Source organism: Notolabrus celidotus, chromosome 10 (genome assembly GCF_009762535.1).
Source record: "Notolabrus celidotus isolate fNotCel1 chromosome 10, fNotCel1.pri, whole genome shotgun sequence".
In the NCBI taxonomy this organism is placed as follows: domain Eukaryota; kingdom Metazoa; phylum Chordata; class Actinopteri; order Labriformes; family Labridae; genus Notolabrus; species Notolabrus celidotus.
Window position 1 is genome coordinate 8,501,959 of NC_048281.1, and position 16,727 is coordinate 8,518,685.

Genomic DNA, 16,727 nt, shown 5'->3' on the forward strand with positions numbered 1-16,727 from the left:
TCTTTCACATATAGCATCCATTTCTTTTAATGTGTGTGCTTTATCAGTGTGATTGAGTACTATGATACTTTTTTTTTTTTAATTATAACTTATATAATTGATTGTGTTGCTTCAGTAAAGTTGTCTCTACAGGAACAAAGTATTGGATTGACATTTTTCCTTTTGACAAACATCAGTAGATGTTCACACCCCTGAGGACTTTCATTTTTGTACCAAATTCTTCCTCATCCCACCCATATGATGTTTAATGTCTACCTGTACCTCATGAGTTGGGTGTTCAGTCCATCCATTTACCAATCTACCCATTTATCTATCCATCAATATCTTTGTTCATCAATCCAATTACAAATCAATCATCCATCCATCTACAAACGTATCCACCCAGTCTTCTGTGAAAAAATCTATCCATTTATCCATGAATCCATCCATCTTCATGCACATCTGTTCACTGATCCCTCCATCCATCTATGAACCAATCCATCCCTCCATCCATCTATTGATTATTCAAAACGCTTTTCCATCTCTCTATTCATCCACCAATGCCAATCTACTCATCCATCTATCCATAGATATCTAATTTATTCATTTAAACACTGATCCATCATCTTTACATTTACCTGGTCATCCATCTATCCTGCAGTCCCATCTGTCTGTCCTTATTTACTTTCTTTCATCACTTCATCTACCAATCCATCTACGAATCAGTCCCTTAGAGTTTACCTCCTCCCTGTCTTAAATCCATCCATCCATCCATCCATCTGAGTCTGAATTGGCTGGTGATTCACAGTTTGCTGATCCAAGTTTCCACCCAGCACCTCACAAATGACTTCTATTTTAGGATTAGCACCCAGTGGTCAGAGCAGACACCATGAACACTTTACAGACAGAGCAGCTCTTAACTTACCAAACACATTTTAACGACAGATCAACTTGTGTTAAATATGTTCAGTTCATGTATCAATGTGTTGAAACCTTACCATTCATGGTGGTTGTCTACGAAGGCGGACATGGGGCTGATCTGGACCGTGTACGTGTCATTGGCTGAATATTCAAACAGACCATAGTACGGGTTGAACAGTTCTCTGGACACCAAGAAGAAGAACTCTCTGGAGGGTCCACTGTAGTCCAGCCTGCAGTAAACACGTTGCAAACACATTATTTACATGTTTTCAGGTAAGTTTAAAAAAATACATGAACCCCAACGTTCATGGTGGAATCATCAGTCACGCTGGAAATCCTCTCTGAAGTCATAGTGTGATGTTTTTGTTGATTGTAACTCTTCCTGCTTATGTTACGAGATTTCAGAAAGAAAGAAGTCCTTTCCCCACACTTGTTCCTGCTGCTGGGATGTTATCAGATTTGTGTGTAATTGTTCAGTTTCAAACTCCAGATAAGACTGGATTCTCAGTGAAACTGTACCGGATCTATTACAGTTACCAAACACACATATTTCACACTCATACTGCCTGAAGTATGATAAGGAAATTAAGTGGGAATTAAATGTGTCTTCCTCACCCGTCCTCGCCCACAAAACTGACGTAAAGTTTACTCCTCTGCAGGTCTTTACGAGAGTAGCACATGATCTGGTTAAAGGCGTCCTCCAGGAGGTGATCCCTGCGTATGATGAGCCTGGAAACACAAACACACAGGTATTGTACCTGATGTATTAAATGGCATTCATTTAAATACTTTACTTTTTAATAACTAAATGTCTATTTTGAAAACCATCAGTGATCATCAAGTTTTCCGGCCCCCTGGTGTAGCCAGCGATAAGTGATTGCTGGCTTTTCCATGTGTTGCCTTTGTTTACAGTTGAAGTACCAACTTGAGTTGTGAGACTGGAGTTGGTGATGAGTAACGGACAGTGTTGAAGGGCTGACTGTTAACTGCGCTTGCATACTGATATCATTAATAGACACTGATCAAAGTTAAATCATTGTTAGATGACTGCCGTGGGTTCTGGGATTGCATTACAGCAGATTGTATTCTGCCCTTCTTGCCCTCTCCACGGACTGTTTCCCTGTGTCCAGCCAACGCCCACTGAAACACAAGTGGGTGACACTACTTACACTACGAACAAAACACAAAGCCAAAACACAGCATAAACCAAAATCTGGCCCTGCCTACAGATTAATATGCAGAATATGAAAACATGGACTATCTCAAGGTTCATGGTTCATTTAACAGACTAACCTTCTGACCCTACAGCAAGGGCTACTGAAGTGTATGACGAGTAGTACTCTGATAGTTACAGGAAGAAGATTTGGAGAGTTAACATCAGGATTGTCTGAATCCTGCAGAATATATGGAAAATCTGGGATATGCAATAAAGGTGTAAAATTTCACGATGACTTTAAAAATCGTGACACATAAATGAATATTGCGGTGTGAATTTAAGTTTTTCCTGTTCTTATGTGTTTCTTCTGCCTGGCATGTTTCAACAGGACAGTTTTTTGTAATGTCGTCACTCTTGCAGTCAAAATAACAGTAAATAGTAGAAGTGCTGTTTTTTCACCTCAGGGTTAAATCCTCCCTTTCTTTGTGCTACTCTCCTTCCTCTTCCATGGGGCTGGTTAACTTTGCAGTGAGCACCAAAATAGCACAGATGAATCTAAGGTTAGGTGACAGCTAACTAGGTCTCACTCTGGTTGGCTAAATGCTGTGAATGTATGGTCAGTGTATGTATAGATTTCCACTGAGTGCACTTACTCCTTATGAAATGGCTAATAGTGTTATTATTACGTTCACTGTAAGAAATAAATAATTACAAAATCCGTCATCTACACATAAATCTGAAGTTGTCACTGTATGCAAACATACTTCACTTTCCCCGGTCCCTGTCCGTAACCTTTGGTCTCCAGCTTTCGGTAGAAATTCCTCAGTTTAGCCTCAAAATCTCGTTTATAGGGAGCAGGGGCACGAGCATTTGCTCGCTGGGTGCCTGAGATATAGACAAGAGATAGAGTAAAAGAAAGAGGAGGAAAAAGAAAGACAAAAATGGGAAATGGACACAGAGAGTAAGGTATCAGAGACACCAGATCGATCGAAAGCATGAAAAAGACAACAGAGATTTAAGTTGAACATTCATGTATCAGTAAGTTTGAATAATACATTTTCTTTGTATGGTTAAAGACAGACCGAGATGGAACAGAGCTGCATGGTTGGCAGCTGCACTTTAAATTCTGAGTTTATGTTCGACTCATATCAACCTATGCTGTGTATAAAGGAACAATCTCCTGACAAATTCTTTAAATAGACAATAAAAACCAACCTTCATGATGAAAGACATGAAATTTAATAAAAAGGTAAGAATTTAATAAAGTAGAGAAAAGATGTATCATACCAATAAAGCTGATGCAGACACAGAATTAGACAGAGACCTACCAGGGGAGCTCTGAGGAGAGGAGAGGCAGTGACTGGGGTGGAGTAATGGCGGTACGTATGACATCACCTCCTCTTCAAATAAGCTGGAGTCACAAGAGAGGCGCACACAGTCAGAGCACAGTGAGAAAGAAACGGGCATAGAAGATGGTGATAAATGAAGTAACTGTTATTAGTTGTTCAATGTGATGTCTAAAAGAAGGAGTGGAGCGATCCACAACCATCTACCTTCACACACACACACACACACACACACACACACACACACACACACACACACACACACACACACACACACACACACACACACACACACACACACACACACACACACACACACACACACACACACACACACAGGCCTCACCTCAGCAGCATGACGAGGTCAGCGTCGCTGGAGAGACGAGCCAATCCGCTGACCCCCTCGTTGCGTATAAACTGCACCTTCTCCCTGCACACACATGCACAAACACACATGCACATTAGAGGGTAAACTGACACAGTCCATTAGGATTAAAGGTTAACTGTGCATTCAGGTTGACTGATGATGATAATGGTGGCTGGTAGGAGAGAAAGAAAGAGGGAGAGGTAAAGAAAAAAGAGAAGCAGTGAAACACTGAAGGAGGACAGGAAAGAAAAAAAGAGGACAAACACATGAACATACTTGAGCGAGTGGTTCCTGGCGAGCTCAGGTTGCCTTTCCTGCAGGATCTCAACAATGTTTGGTTGTCGCAGAAACGCCACGATCTTGTCGTTGTATGCTGGAGAAAAGGAGGAACAAACGTATATTTATGGGTCTTGTGTGGGTTTATAGTTGCTTCTGTGAATGTAATGACCCCACATACCCACAGGCACCACGTCCGGGTACTGACTTCTTGAGCCGCTGAAAGTGCTGGAGGGGCGGGGCATGGCGGGCGGGTTGGCCTGGCGAGAGTCGTCCACCACCTGTGACAAAAGGAGGCACTACAGTTCAGATCTCATCCTAGTTCTGAGACAGATCCACATGCCAGGAATAAGTTCTGCATGTCCTCTCCCACTGACATAAAAATCTCACTCCAGAGCACCGGAGCTCAGAGGTTTGGTCTCTCAGGATGTCATTAGTGTACGTTCATACCAGCGTAGAACAAAAATAAACTTAAATAGATCAAATATGTTTACAGATGGTATTCAATGTTTAAAAAAGCTGCTTACATGCATCTTTAAAACAAATCATCCCTGACCGTTCACAATGATCATGCTCATTCAAAGTTGAATATGTTTTGGGGCTAAAGCCGCCAAATATGTGATCCATTTGGTGGAAAAATGAAAGTTATGTTTACTTAGGTCAGCAATGTTTATTATAATAACACAAAGGTATCACTATTAATTTGACATGAACTAAACAATGCTTATCATTCCTGCATTCAAAGAATTCACATTCAGATGAGAACAGATGAATCCGGATGGCTCCACTAAAGCAGGTAAAGTTCCCTTCCTGTGCCCACAAAGCAGAAACTCACTGAGCTTTTTTCCTCTCCTTCACCCTGGCCTCTCTAAACATCGCAGTGTCTCTGCTAGCTTTAAGTTGACTTCAGGTGACAAGTGCTGCAGTGGGGGCTTGTCTCTCACCTCCCCAGCGCTGTGGCTTCGCTGGCGGCTCAGGTGCTGGCGGTGGGCCAGGAGCCCAGTGGAGCGAGAGCTCTGGAGGGGCAGCCGGGGGTCGATGAAGGTCGTTGAGCGACAGTTGTGATCCACAAAGAAAGGCTGAGGATTGAGATGCACGAAAACAACTAGCATGCATAAAACAACTCCACAGTTTGTGCTCTTTTAACTTGGAGGAGAGTGAAAGCAGGGATTACGAAAAACTGTTCTAAAGACTACAAGACAACGGAGCAAGGTTTAAAATCAATAGATACACTTTGCAAACTTTAGGGTTGGGGTAATCCTCAGTTTAAAGTCACATATGAAAAAAAAGAAACACACCTTGCCAGTATGATCGTGCTTCATCTCCCAGCCCCGGGGAAGCTCCAGCTGCTTGTTGGAGAACATGTTGAGGAAGGTGACGAGGTCGCGGTTGTGCTGGTAGCGCTCAAAATAATGAGCGTCCCGGCGCACCTTACTGACCATGTGCTTCAGGCAGGTGTTGCTCGTAAACATGCGGTAGGCACTCTGAGCAGAGGAGACAGACAGGTGAGATCATCAAAGGGGGGCAGGAGACAGAAAACAATGTGTGTCATAGTATACTAAGGAGTGTGATATTCAGATCTATGAAATGTCCTTAATTGAGTGATAGCTGGTCTTCATCACCTAAGGCTTGGTGTGTGTTTATTTGAGTGACCCCTCTGGACAAAGACCTCTCATCACTGCTGATATTGTCTGTATGTGTGTCAGAAGAAGCTTAACCCTGGAATAGCTGTTTGTGCAAGTTGCTGTTCAGCAGTGGTTAGAGTAAAGCAGGTCTGTTTGTGTGCAGACAATTCTAAAAACCTCAAAAGTGAGAGAGAAAGTGAAGCCTGTGGGACTGACAGGGTTTGAATGCAGCACGGTGAAGAAGTCGGGGCTGCAAAGGAACTTGGCGCTGGGTGATTGCAGCAGCAGGGAGAGCCGCGAGCGACCACTGGAGTGAGCGACTGCACTTTCTCGTCTGTACTCTGCAACAAGATCAACACATAGAGCTCAAAGAGGAGAGGAGCAGCCTATTTCATGAACACACTAGGCATTTGACATTACACATACAGCTTTATGTATCAGAGCTCTTATGGTTAAAACATGTAATTTCTCTGTGTCTGTTTAAACTAACCAGAAATGGAGTGAGGCATCAGATCACCTTCTGGTTCAGGAGGCTCAGCAGGAGGCTCCTCTGTCCGATCACTGTTGGTTATGGTCCTCCTGATGCTCTGGTACCTGGGATAAAGAGTAAACATAATGAAGGCTTTGAACATGAGACTGATATAAAACCTGTCTATCTCCCCCTCTGTAGGCCTTTGTGTTTTCAAAGTTACTTTACTTAAAACAAAGCTTGAGAGCAGCAAAGACGAACCCAGAGGCTTGTTCCATTAAAGCAAACTCCAGAACAGAAGAGTGCATCTGTGAGAGGACATTTCTAAAGCATCATCACTGATATCATTGCTTGGTTTAGCAAGATACAACACAATTCCTTTACTTCTCAAAATACATATTTACAGCTTGGGACAGAGCTCAATGGTTATCATAATTCTCTTGTTTTAGAAAGTGCACCTGCGATTGAGTTGCTCCATCTGCTGAATGGAGTTAGATCGGGTCAGGCCCTGCGGGGCAGGAGGTCCGGTGGGACGCTGCCATGTGGTGGTTCTGTTCACGTGATCCACAAAGAAGATCCTGCCGTGGCTGTCAATCCGAGCCTCCCAATCTGAGAGGAAATGAATAATTGATACACAGTCTCTCTTTAACGCCTCAGGGGAACTTAACTGTTAATATAAATGCTGAGAACAATTACTGACACGTGATTACATCAAACTACAGACCAGAGGTCGGGATGCTTTTTAAAATATGAACATAACTGAGTGCAATTATATCTATCCTTTTTGAAAAATACTCCAGAAAACAGTGCAAAGACAAAATGCTGAACTCTAACAGTCTAATCAGCAGGATGTTCATTTTACAAATTAAGGTCCCTAGGAGACAAAAATAAGACATTAGGGAGTGTTTGCATCCCGAATCACTCGATAATGTTTCTGAAACTTAATGAAAAAACTTCAGGTGATTGTATTCTCTAATTTTTCATCATTGTCTCATCATATAGTGACGTCGACAGTCAGTCTTAGTGTGGAGATTGTTGGAAACAAGCCTGAGATTTATAGCTCAATTTTGGAGTAAAACAATCAGACATGTACATGGACACATAAGTATTCAAAGAGACACAAGAACACACAAAGACACACAGCTACGATAGACAAACAATACAGAGCATGCAGTCACACACACTCACTGGGAGGTAGAGGCTCGTCCACACGCTGGTATCGGTGGATGTCATGACGCACAGAAGGAAGCGAACGTACAGGGTGGCCATTTACAGGGGAACCTGAACACAAAATAGTAAAATGTTCAAATATACGGAAATGTTAAAACTATTGTTTACACAGTTCGGTTAACTTTAGAGAATCAAAAACACTTTGTGGATTACAAAGTCCAGCCAGAACTCAAACTCTGGTTTCTATTTCAAATCTGCTCTGCAGAAACACTGAGTCAATGAAAGCTGAGTACCGTCTTCCCCATCTGTTTCCGTGGTGACTTGCTCAGAATCTGCAGACCCCGCCTCCTCCTGTGGCTTTGACACCACTCCATCCAGTTCTTCAGCCACACCCCCAGAAGCCTGCATGCTCAGCCTCCTCACGCTGACCTCCTCTGCCTGGGCTTGGGCTGGCTCGCTGGATGGAGGAGCTTCTCCTGCAGCCTCAGTGACGCTAACCTGCCCACCGCTGACCTGTCCACCGCTGACCTGTCCACCGCTGACCTGCCCACCGCTGACCTGTCCACCGCTGACCTGTCCACCGCTGACCTGTCCACCGCTGACCTGCCCACCGCCCTCATCGTCCACAGCCTGAGTGGTCGGTGGGATGCTAGAGACGACATCTCCCCCAGGATCGATGGCTGTCTCCGCCCCCTCCTCCGTTTCCTACAGGATACCCCATGAATACAAAAAAACAACAAGTGTGGTCTGTAGAAAAGATCCCTGTTATACAGAAACACATGAAATCAGCCTCACATTAACGCTTCATAATGAAGCTGCTGAATCACAAATACATTCACATGCAAGGCCTTCACACCTACTGCCACCTAAATCTGTGAATAAAGTCAGAAAACGACAACATGAGGCAGCATAGACTCCGTCTCCAAGGTAACCAAAGAAAGTTGAAGTTTATGCAGATATTTATCGGTGTGTAGGTGGGTCAGCTAGAGGATAAAAAAATGAACATTTGTCTTAAAGTCCCTTTAAACTGGTTCAGATTCACACTCACACTCTGTTCCCAGATTCATACTGATACAACACGAGTCAGTTAATATGAAAATCATCCAAACTCAAAGTGCCAAACTGTGCATCTAACAGCTTGTATTGAATTATGTATTATGGTGCAGTGTCACACAGACACAGCTGGGGCTAGGACCCAGAGGAGTCTGCTGCTCAGTACAATGTGTGCACTATGAGGACAGTAATGACACTCAGACAGCAGAGTGGACTGTAGCTACACATTCACTCAGAGATCAAGAATACATCAAAGATAGTGACGATATTTAAGAGCAGCATCATTTTCAACAACAGTGTAGAGCTCACACTGTGGGAGATTACAGTGCTACGTTATTAGCTAATTAATAAGCACAATGTAGAATATCATTTACCTTGAAAATCTCAACCACCGTCTGTTTTTATTTTCTCAAATGTGACAGCTCACTGAGATTAAAAATCAACATCCTGTAATCCTCTACTGAGAAGAGCAGGTGACATTTTTACTGTATTCTGTTTTTATTGATCAAACACTGAATCTACTGATCATGAAATGCAGGTAGAGTAATCATAAATATAAATAGAAGCTGCAGTCAGAACAGGGACCCAGAGGTTTTGTGGTCTTTGGTCGTGACCACTTAATTAATGAACTCACCACAGCTGTCGTCAGTGTGATTGGACAGCTCTCTGAGGATGATGCAACAGTCTGCTGGGCTGTTGCCATAGAGCAGGTGTCAATCTCTGAGGAGGGGTCCTCAAGAGGCCCCCTTCCTTCCTCAGGAACTTCTCCACCCTCTGGCAAAGGATTATGGGACACCGCCTCTGTGAAAGGAGTCTCGTCCACTTCAGAAAAGACGTCCGGCTCCAAAACGTCGTCAAAGTCCAGACCTGCCCCCATCGCCAAAGCCACCTCTAAATCAGGGGGTAAGTCAATTGCTGCACAGCCTGCGCCCCCCGGCTCCTCCAGCAGCACCGAGGAATCCAGCTGCTCAGGTTCCTGGTGGATCTCAGGAAATGGGTCGTCCTCATCGTGGACTTGCGGAGGCTCTCCATTCATCAGCAACGGTGACAGCGGCACGGGAGTGATGTCATTGGCCCCCGACCTCTCGTCATCCTCGTCTGAATCGATGTGCAGCATGGAGCTGAGCCTGGTGTTTGTGGGGAAGCTAGAACGCAGTCTAGGTGAAGCCGCACCCATAGGTCTTTCACCAGGACCTTTGGGTGCCTCAATAGCATCCAGGCCCTCAATGAGTGACCTATGGAGCGTCTCATGGCCTGACAGGCTTTCAGCGTCTACATATCTTGCCTCAGCTCCAATAAGAGAAAAGTCCTTCTCTGTACAGGCCGTTGCCCCGCCTTCCCACATACCCTGTGAACCCTGTGAGCCGGTTGGAGACGGACCAGCAGAGACCACTCCTGCAATATTTACTCCTGGAAGGTGATGAGGCAGGTCTTCATCGTCTGATGGAGTCCCTGGAGCTCCGTTCAATGATGACATGCCAATGATTGAATCAGGGGAGGCACCTAGAGGAGGCAGAGAGGGTTTTTCATCTGTGTTAAAAAGACAAAATCCAAGGAAATGCATTAAGAAGCAAGGGATGAATAAAATAACGGAAGTGCAGATATACCGTCAGGTCCAGTCGATGTGAGCTCCACTTTGAACTGCAAGTGTCCGCTGACATGTTCAGTGGGCAGGCGCCTACACAGGGAGAAACTTACAGGCTGGACTCTGTCAAAGAGACAAAACAGATTTATCAACACCATGATGTTTGACTTCAGCACACTTCAAATCTTAAAAGCTTTGTTTTGAATATTCTTTGACCTGGGCCTTATTTTTATGAATTCCCTGTTCTGAAAGACTAACATGCACATGAACGTTTGGGGAAAGCCTAAACTTGAAAACACCAAAGTCACACAGCAGTATGATAATGAGCTGAAGTGTTCTGCATTCTAAAAATGACTCTTGTTATTGTGAATGGAGTCTAGTGGCTTTAAAGAGTGTGATGAAACAACTCTAACGGGTTCAAATAAGCATCTCATTGTATCAAAAAGCTCCCTCTCTGCAGGAGTCTTTTCTGTAATGTTGAGAGACAAATTAAAAAAACAACCTGAGCCTGTTGGAATAAAAACATGAACTTTTACTGGACTTAGATTAATTGGCTGTCCTTGTCTCCAAGGAGAACAGTACATTGGAACTGTTACAGTCTGTCTCGCCTCTGCCAGCTGAAGTGTACCTGGGCAGATCCACAACAATTTAGCACCTAGTAATGTTTTTATGCTTAAAACATAAAAAACACAGAGCCTTCATTTCAACACAAATATACAATCTAGTAATGAAGTCATAAAATGAGTCCTACTGTCCTACAGACTGACCTCAAGCTGAACCTGACTTTAAAACATCTCCAGAGTTTGTGTGTGATTGAATATCTGCAGGACTCTGTATTTTCTACTTACCCTGGTATTTTTTCGATAAGTCTCTGCACAGGGATGGTAAGCTGGCCAAGAAAGCGCTTAATGATTGGTCGACTTTTGGCGAACTTGTCTTTTACCTCGATGTACAGGATGTCTGTCATTAGTGCTACAAATGTGTATTTCTGTGGACGAACAAAAACATGAACACTCAATACATTCCCAGTTTATTGATAGTATATTGAATTTGTGAAAGTCTAAAAATGTCACCTCTCCATGCCAGACGGGGTTGGTGGTGTTAGCGATGATGGCTGATCGTCGTTCTTGTCCGTGATGACTGAAGATGGGGAAGACGCTCCTCTTCCCGGGGTGGATGGACATCTTCAGGTACGGGTCAGGATTGAAAAACATCCCTTTCTTTAGGCCGGTTGCACGGAGATCTTAGAGAAAGACATTATCGCAGGAAGTAGAGGCGAGTTAGACAGTAATGCTCTCTGTGTATTGTTAGTGATAATGGCAAAACAGCTAAAAACCAAAAGTCTGATGTCAGTTTTTGAGGGCTTCAATACTGACTTGAGTAAGTCATTGGCTTCACTTCCAGAAGTTATCTCATTTGTACGTGAAAATGACGAGAGTAATAATCATTTTACAACACCTATTGAAATGTCGTCAGACACGTCAAACTCACCGGTCAAAGTAAAGCTGATCAGTTTTCTCGGATGTTCAACGCCCACCTGTTCTGACAGCCCCTCCGCCTGTAAGAGAACAACAAAACACTCACATAGAAACATGTTCAGCCACAGCTGTGTGATCCTTTAACTTCATAGATATCATACTGTGGTACGGATCAGGACTGGAGTAAAGGGAATCAGATACACATCACCTAAATGATGTCACATGTGGTATATAAAGAATCACTTGTGTGCCTACAGGAAGCTCTATTACACACAAATCAAGGTGCAGTTATTTGACTAGGTTAATTTGGCCCTGGTTGTTGACACACTCAACAACATAACGCTGGTTTAACACTGAAAACAAACATGAAATGTAAGAATCAGTTACACTTTCCAGCATTGTTGTGCATGACTGCATTGCCTTTGAGTGGGCAGTTCTCACATGATGGAGGCCAACAAACAAAACTATAATGCTGAAATGATTCTACTTTAATGTTTGCCTCTTTAATCTCTGCTCTCTTTACTATATTCTAAACATTACGACAGAGCTGACCTGACACGAGAGGGTCCAACCTCATTGATTCAGACACACACACATAAACTGACACACACACACACCAGGACAGCTGGGTTCTTCACGGTGATGCAGGGTGTCGTGGCTCTGAGGGCCCCGCTCACTCCGTGGTAGTATTTGAAGCAGATCTTCGTCTCAGCTGCAGAGAAAGGAGCAAAGACTTATGTGATGGGGAAATTTATTGTTGTTTGCTTGTTAGAACATGGCAGTATATAACAATTAATGTCATGATTAGCTTTTATGGAACTTATAACCTTTTATTTCAGAAGAACATTCATACTTCTAATCATTATAGATAGTTATTGTTACAAATCCTGCAGTTGTTTCAGTGTCTCTCAGGCAAACCCTGCTGCTCTTTAGTTTAGTTCAGTTTAGTTTATTCACACACATCTTCACAAATATAAATCTATATATATTCAGTTAACATTTTCACAATGGTTGGATGTGTGGAAATGGGTGACCTCAGGGAAGCTATTTCAAGCTTTTAATAGGGGGCCTAATTTCCCATAAATATAGCGGCAACAGACAAGATACAACGACAACATACTAACAGACATATAACCAACAACACAAACAATCCCAATACTGTAGTTACATACATAGATTAGTGAATATATTGATATGATCAGTACATTAATCATACATTGAAGATGGAGATGAAGATGTGACATTTTTAACCCATTGTCGAGCTCATTTCATGTCTACGGCCCTTTGAATACAATGCTAAAGCTGGTACATTTTAACCTTTGTTTTTCCCCAGTAATTATGTTTTTTTTCCTGGTACCTGTTCCATACAATAATACATTTTATCAGATAATCAGTGTGTTTGTGTTTGTGCATGTGTGTTCATCTACATGTATGTTCAAATGCTGTCTTGGTCAGCAAAAGCTCCTGCCAAGATGACGAAGCGGTGCCATGAATCGTGAGTTTTCAAAGATTCAACAGTAAAGGCAAGCAAGAGCAGACCAACATTTGAGGTATGTGAAGAAAGGGATAAACTCAAACTTTAACAGACATCTGACCAAGACGCTCACAGAAAAGTAAGTGAGATGTTACAGTTAGCTAATTCAGATTCAGAGGTTTTGGTGACTTTACTACAAAACTGTGACATGCAATGCATTATGATACATAAAGGCACTGCAGGCCCTGCTTGACAAACTCAGTTTCTCAGTCAGTTATAGAAGAAGCTGAAGAATTCATCACTTGAATTGACGACATTTAGCATTAATAGCGTTTAGACGTCCACAATAAACTTGGCATACATTCTTTTTTTTTAACTTGAGGACCAAAATGGTGACTATGTGACAGAGTGATAAGATCAGGCCTTGACTTCTTTTCTCAGTTGTGATTTCTGTTGGATACTTACGCTCCATAAAATAGGGCCCCGGCTCCAGCCTCCAAACGATCTGACCCTTCTGTGTGCCATTCACCCCTCTGTTTTTACAGTCCCACACGTTGGACGGACTGGTCTCATCTGCAGAGGAGAATAGATGTTAGTTAGTTCTGAGTATGTGTTCACTTTTAAGATATATGACGTGCTCGCTGTGTTGACATTCCTCCTGATTCAAAGCAAAGAATGTTAAACTAAACAACAGGAGACACATGTTTTATTCCTGGAACCTGCTCCTGCTACAACAAACTGCAACAAAGCTGCATCTGCTCTGCCTGTCTTTATGTTTAGTCTGTGGACTCTGTCTTTTAAAAAACACAACTTTGCCTTTAATCAGTGAAATCCATTCTAAAAATAGCCCTCATACAACCTCTAACCAGAAGGACAAATCCTAAACTTCCTCTGAGTTAAAAACAGGGAGGGGAATTCCGCTGTTCGTAGCACTTTCACACACAGATTAATGAAGCACCAAACTCAGCTGACCGAGGAGAAGGAGTGTGTGTGCAGAATATATGTGTGTATGAGCATGCCTGTGTGTGTATGTTTGAAGGAGAGTGAGAGAGGGGAGGGCAACTTGCTTATCATTGAATGTCTGCTTAGTCGAGGAAAGCGGTAGCCCCTCTGGGGTTTAAGACCCTGGAGCAGGTAATGAAGTCCTAGCTGCCTTATGATCAATATGAAGTGACCTGACGCCCCTGACACGTGGCTCCAGCAGTCTACCCTATCTCTTTCTCCTAAACAGCATTTTCACCTACGAGGGAAAGGTTAAGACAATGAAGTCAACACACCAGACCAGTTAGGTCCTGGAGGGTCTCATTTGGCAGAGAACTTTAAAAACCTTTGACCAAGTTTTTTCATAAAGCAAAGTCATAGTGCTCAGAATAAACTGCTCTCTGTAACACTGCAGGTTTGTGTGACCTCTTGTAAGTCGATGACTTCATTGTTTTCAGAAATCCATTATCCATTACTAACACAATACATCACGCTGAATAGCTCAGTGACTTCAATTTTCCTGTAAATGACACTGATTTAGACCCGTAATCATCCTGCGTGAGAGACAACTCTGAGTTTCTGCTTCACTCTGTGATGTTGAGTTTCTCTGTGACAGGGAAGAGGCAAACTAACGGTAGAGTTAAAGACAACAATAAAAGGGATCTCTTTGTCATACACACTGGAACATCACTGCTCCTGAAATATGTAGGTTTTATGAAACTACTGGATGTACTAGACAGAGGTCGGATTTTCATTTAACATCACTAAATCAAAGTGGTACTCTACAGAACTGATGAAAAGATGAAAATCTGATTCCGAATTGACCTTCAGAACAATGTAAAAAGCAGCAAATCCAACCCTCTGCTGTCGTGCGAAGCCTTTGGTTGTTTTGAGAGCAAACAAGCCCAATTGAAGTCTCAAGACCAGTTCTTACTTTTTTAATCTAAGTGCAAGTCTGTCTTGTAGGACTGCAGATAACAATTATTTCTGCTGATTATATAATGAGTCATTGATCAATCCTTGAGTGCACAAAATGTCAAAAATGACTCACTGCTATTTTTTAAAAAGCTCCAAATAATATCTTCAAACTGCTTTATATCCACCCAACAGTCCAAAATACACAACAACAACAACAACAACAACAACAACAACAACAACAACAACAACAACAACCAATAAAAAGCAGGAATATCTAAAACTAAAGAAGCAAAAATATAACATTTCAGTCCGAAAGATGAACCCGTTTCAGAGTAATTATCTAATATTGTATTTATTGGTGTAGTTGCAGTATTTGGGGAGCTATCTGTGAAACTTGCAGACGTCCAGGATCCGAGCAGTCTTGACCCTGCCTGTCCTCAAAGCTTTCAGCTGATCCGGGTGTTTTATTATTAGGAGTCGAGAGTAGCCAGGTAGAGTCCTATGTAGGAGCTTCCAACTCCGAGTCAATACTGCAACAGGAGCTGTTGAGTCAACATGTAACAGCTCTGCCTCGGTATACAATAACATACACACCATCACAAAGCGTGCACCGCTCTGATTTAAATGGGGTGGTCTCCAATAAAGTCTCTCTGATCCTGCTTAGAGACAGGAATTTGACAGGGGGGGAATACATTGACCTGTGTGCTGACGGATATCAGACTCAACCTGTCAGGTGGATCTGTCCATCCTGGTGAAAAGTAATACAGGAGATCACTGAGCACACTTGTTGTAATAATCTTACGATGCTTTGCTGTTCTGCACGTACGATGAAAACTGATGTTACCTCTGGGCTCACTGCTGCTCTGAAAGCTTCTCTGACTCAAAGCAGTCTGTCTGAGTTTATCTCATTATGTATTTTAAAAATGAATGCCATGTGAACACAGGAGTTGTTGTGGATTTGAGGATTAAATATGTAATATGTTAGAGTCTAAAATAAACAAGGATAATATCAAAAATACTATAAACAACACCTCAAAGACTTCTATGTTTACTGTAAGACAGGGTATGACAGAAACACTGAAGTGTTATTGATTTCATGTTTCACGACTATGTGGCTTTTTGTAGTTATTAATAATATGCATCATGAATAATCATTTCTTATCTGTATGATCTAATGTACCGTCAGGAGTCAGTACATGCTGTTTTATTTTGAGTCAACCAGATGGTATATGCTGTTCCCGTGTTTTGACCAGAGTGGGCACGGATCAGCTCTGGAGTGCGTGGTGCTGACGAAACGTGACCCACATGCCTCCTGTGAAAAATATCAAAAAGGCTGTTTGTGCAATCTGTCATTATTCGCTTCATCTGGAACTTATCCAGTGGCAGGAGGGACAAGCATAAAATAACTATAAAATAATAATCAGTCTTCTTCTGATGGTCAGGTTGGCATTTTCAGCTCCTCCAGAGGCATCGGTATTCGTCTCAGCCTGTTTCATTACCAGCTGATTTCTCCTCAAAACAACAGTGAGTTATCATTCAATTCAGATCAGCCTAAAACAGAGTAGTTAGTAGACCTGTGTCCAAACTAGACGGAATCAATGCATTATTATCTATCATGCACAAAAGGTAGAAAGTAAAAGACGTCATGAACATGTAACATGCAACTAATCAGTATTTAGTGTAACAGTAACTGGTGAAGGGCCCTTATGTGAGAGTTGACTTCAACTTAAAGCAATGTCAAATCTCAAGTTCTCACATCCTGAAGTCTCAGAACATTAAAAATGAACAACAGGAAGACCTCACATAGCCGTGTGCCCTGCATGTTTACCCTTACGACTATAAATACATTACAGGTATGCTTTTACACAATCATTAAGGCTTTGAAAGAAACTGTCATAAGAGTGGATCTGTCTAAACCTGTAATTTGCT

The 16,727-nt window shown here is 42.4% G+C and overlaps 1 protein-coding gene across 4 annotated transcripts in view; it reads right to left on the reverse strand.

Annotated features, from left to right (window-relative positions):
• Positions 1-16,727, reverse strand: part of hecw2a (HECT, C2 and WW domain containing E3 ubiquitin protein ligase 2a) — a 45,506-nt gene that overhangs the window by 12,227 nt on the left and 16,552 nt on the right. For 2 of the 4 annotated variants that reach the window (XM_034694575.1, XM_034694576.1), the window contains 21 exons: positions 13,365-13,472; positions 12,043-12,137; positions 11,439-11,505; positions 11,021-11,190; positions 10,796-10,935; positions 9,970-10,070; positions 8,997-9,865; positions 7,603-8,014; positions 7,328-7,420; positions 6,598-6,748; positions 6,161-6,264; positions 5,887-6,011; positions 5,344-5,529; positions 4,990-5,124; positions 4,227-4,326; positions 4,046-4,142; positions 3,749-3,832; positions 3,385-3,467; positions 2,821-2,941; positions 1,516-1,629; positions 978-1,130 (listed from right to left, as the gene is read on the reverse strand). In XM_034694575.1, coding sequence (XP_034550466.1) covers positions 978-1,130; positions 1,516-1,629; positions 2,821-2,941; positions 3,385-3,467; positions 3,749-3,832; positions 4,046-4,142; positions 4,227-4,326; positions 4,990-5,124; positions 5,344-5,529; positions 5,887-6,011; positions 6,161-6,264; positions 6,598-6,748; positions 7,328-7,420; positions 7,603-8,014; positions 8,997-9,865; positions 9,970-10,070; positions 10,796-10,935; positions 11,021-11,190; positions 11,439-11,505; positions 12,043-12,137; positions 13,365-13,472 — 3,508 coding nt within the window. Of the gene's footprint in view, positions 1-977; positions 1,131-1,515; positions 1,630-1,974; positions 2,041-2,193; positions 2,242-2,820; positions 2,942-3,384; positions 3,468-3,748; positions 3,833-4,045; positions 4,143-4,226; positions 4,327-4,989; positions 5,125-5,343; positions 5,530-5,886; positions 6,012-6,160; positions 6,265-6,597; positions 6,749-7,327; positions 7,421-7,602; positions 8,015-8,996; positions 9,866-9,969; positions 10,071-10,795; positions 10,936-11,020; positions 11,191-11,438; positions 11,506-12,042; positions 12,138-13,364; positions 13,473-16,727 lie in introns of all 4 variants that reach the window. The other 2 variants (XM_034694574.1, XM_034694577.1) reach the window with 2 other exon arrangements.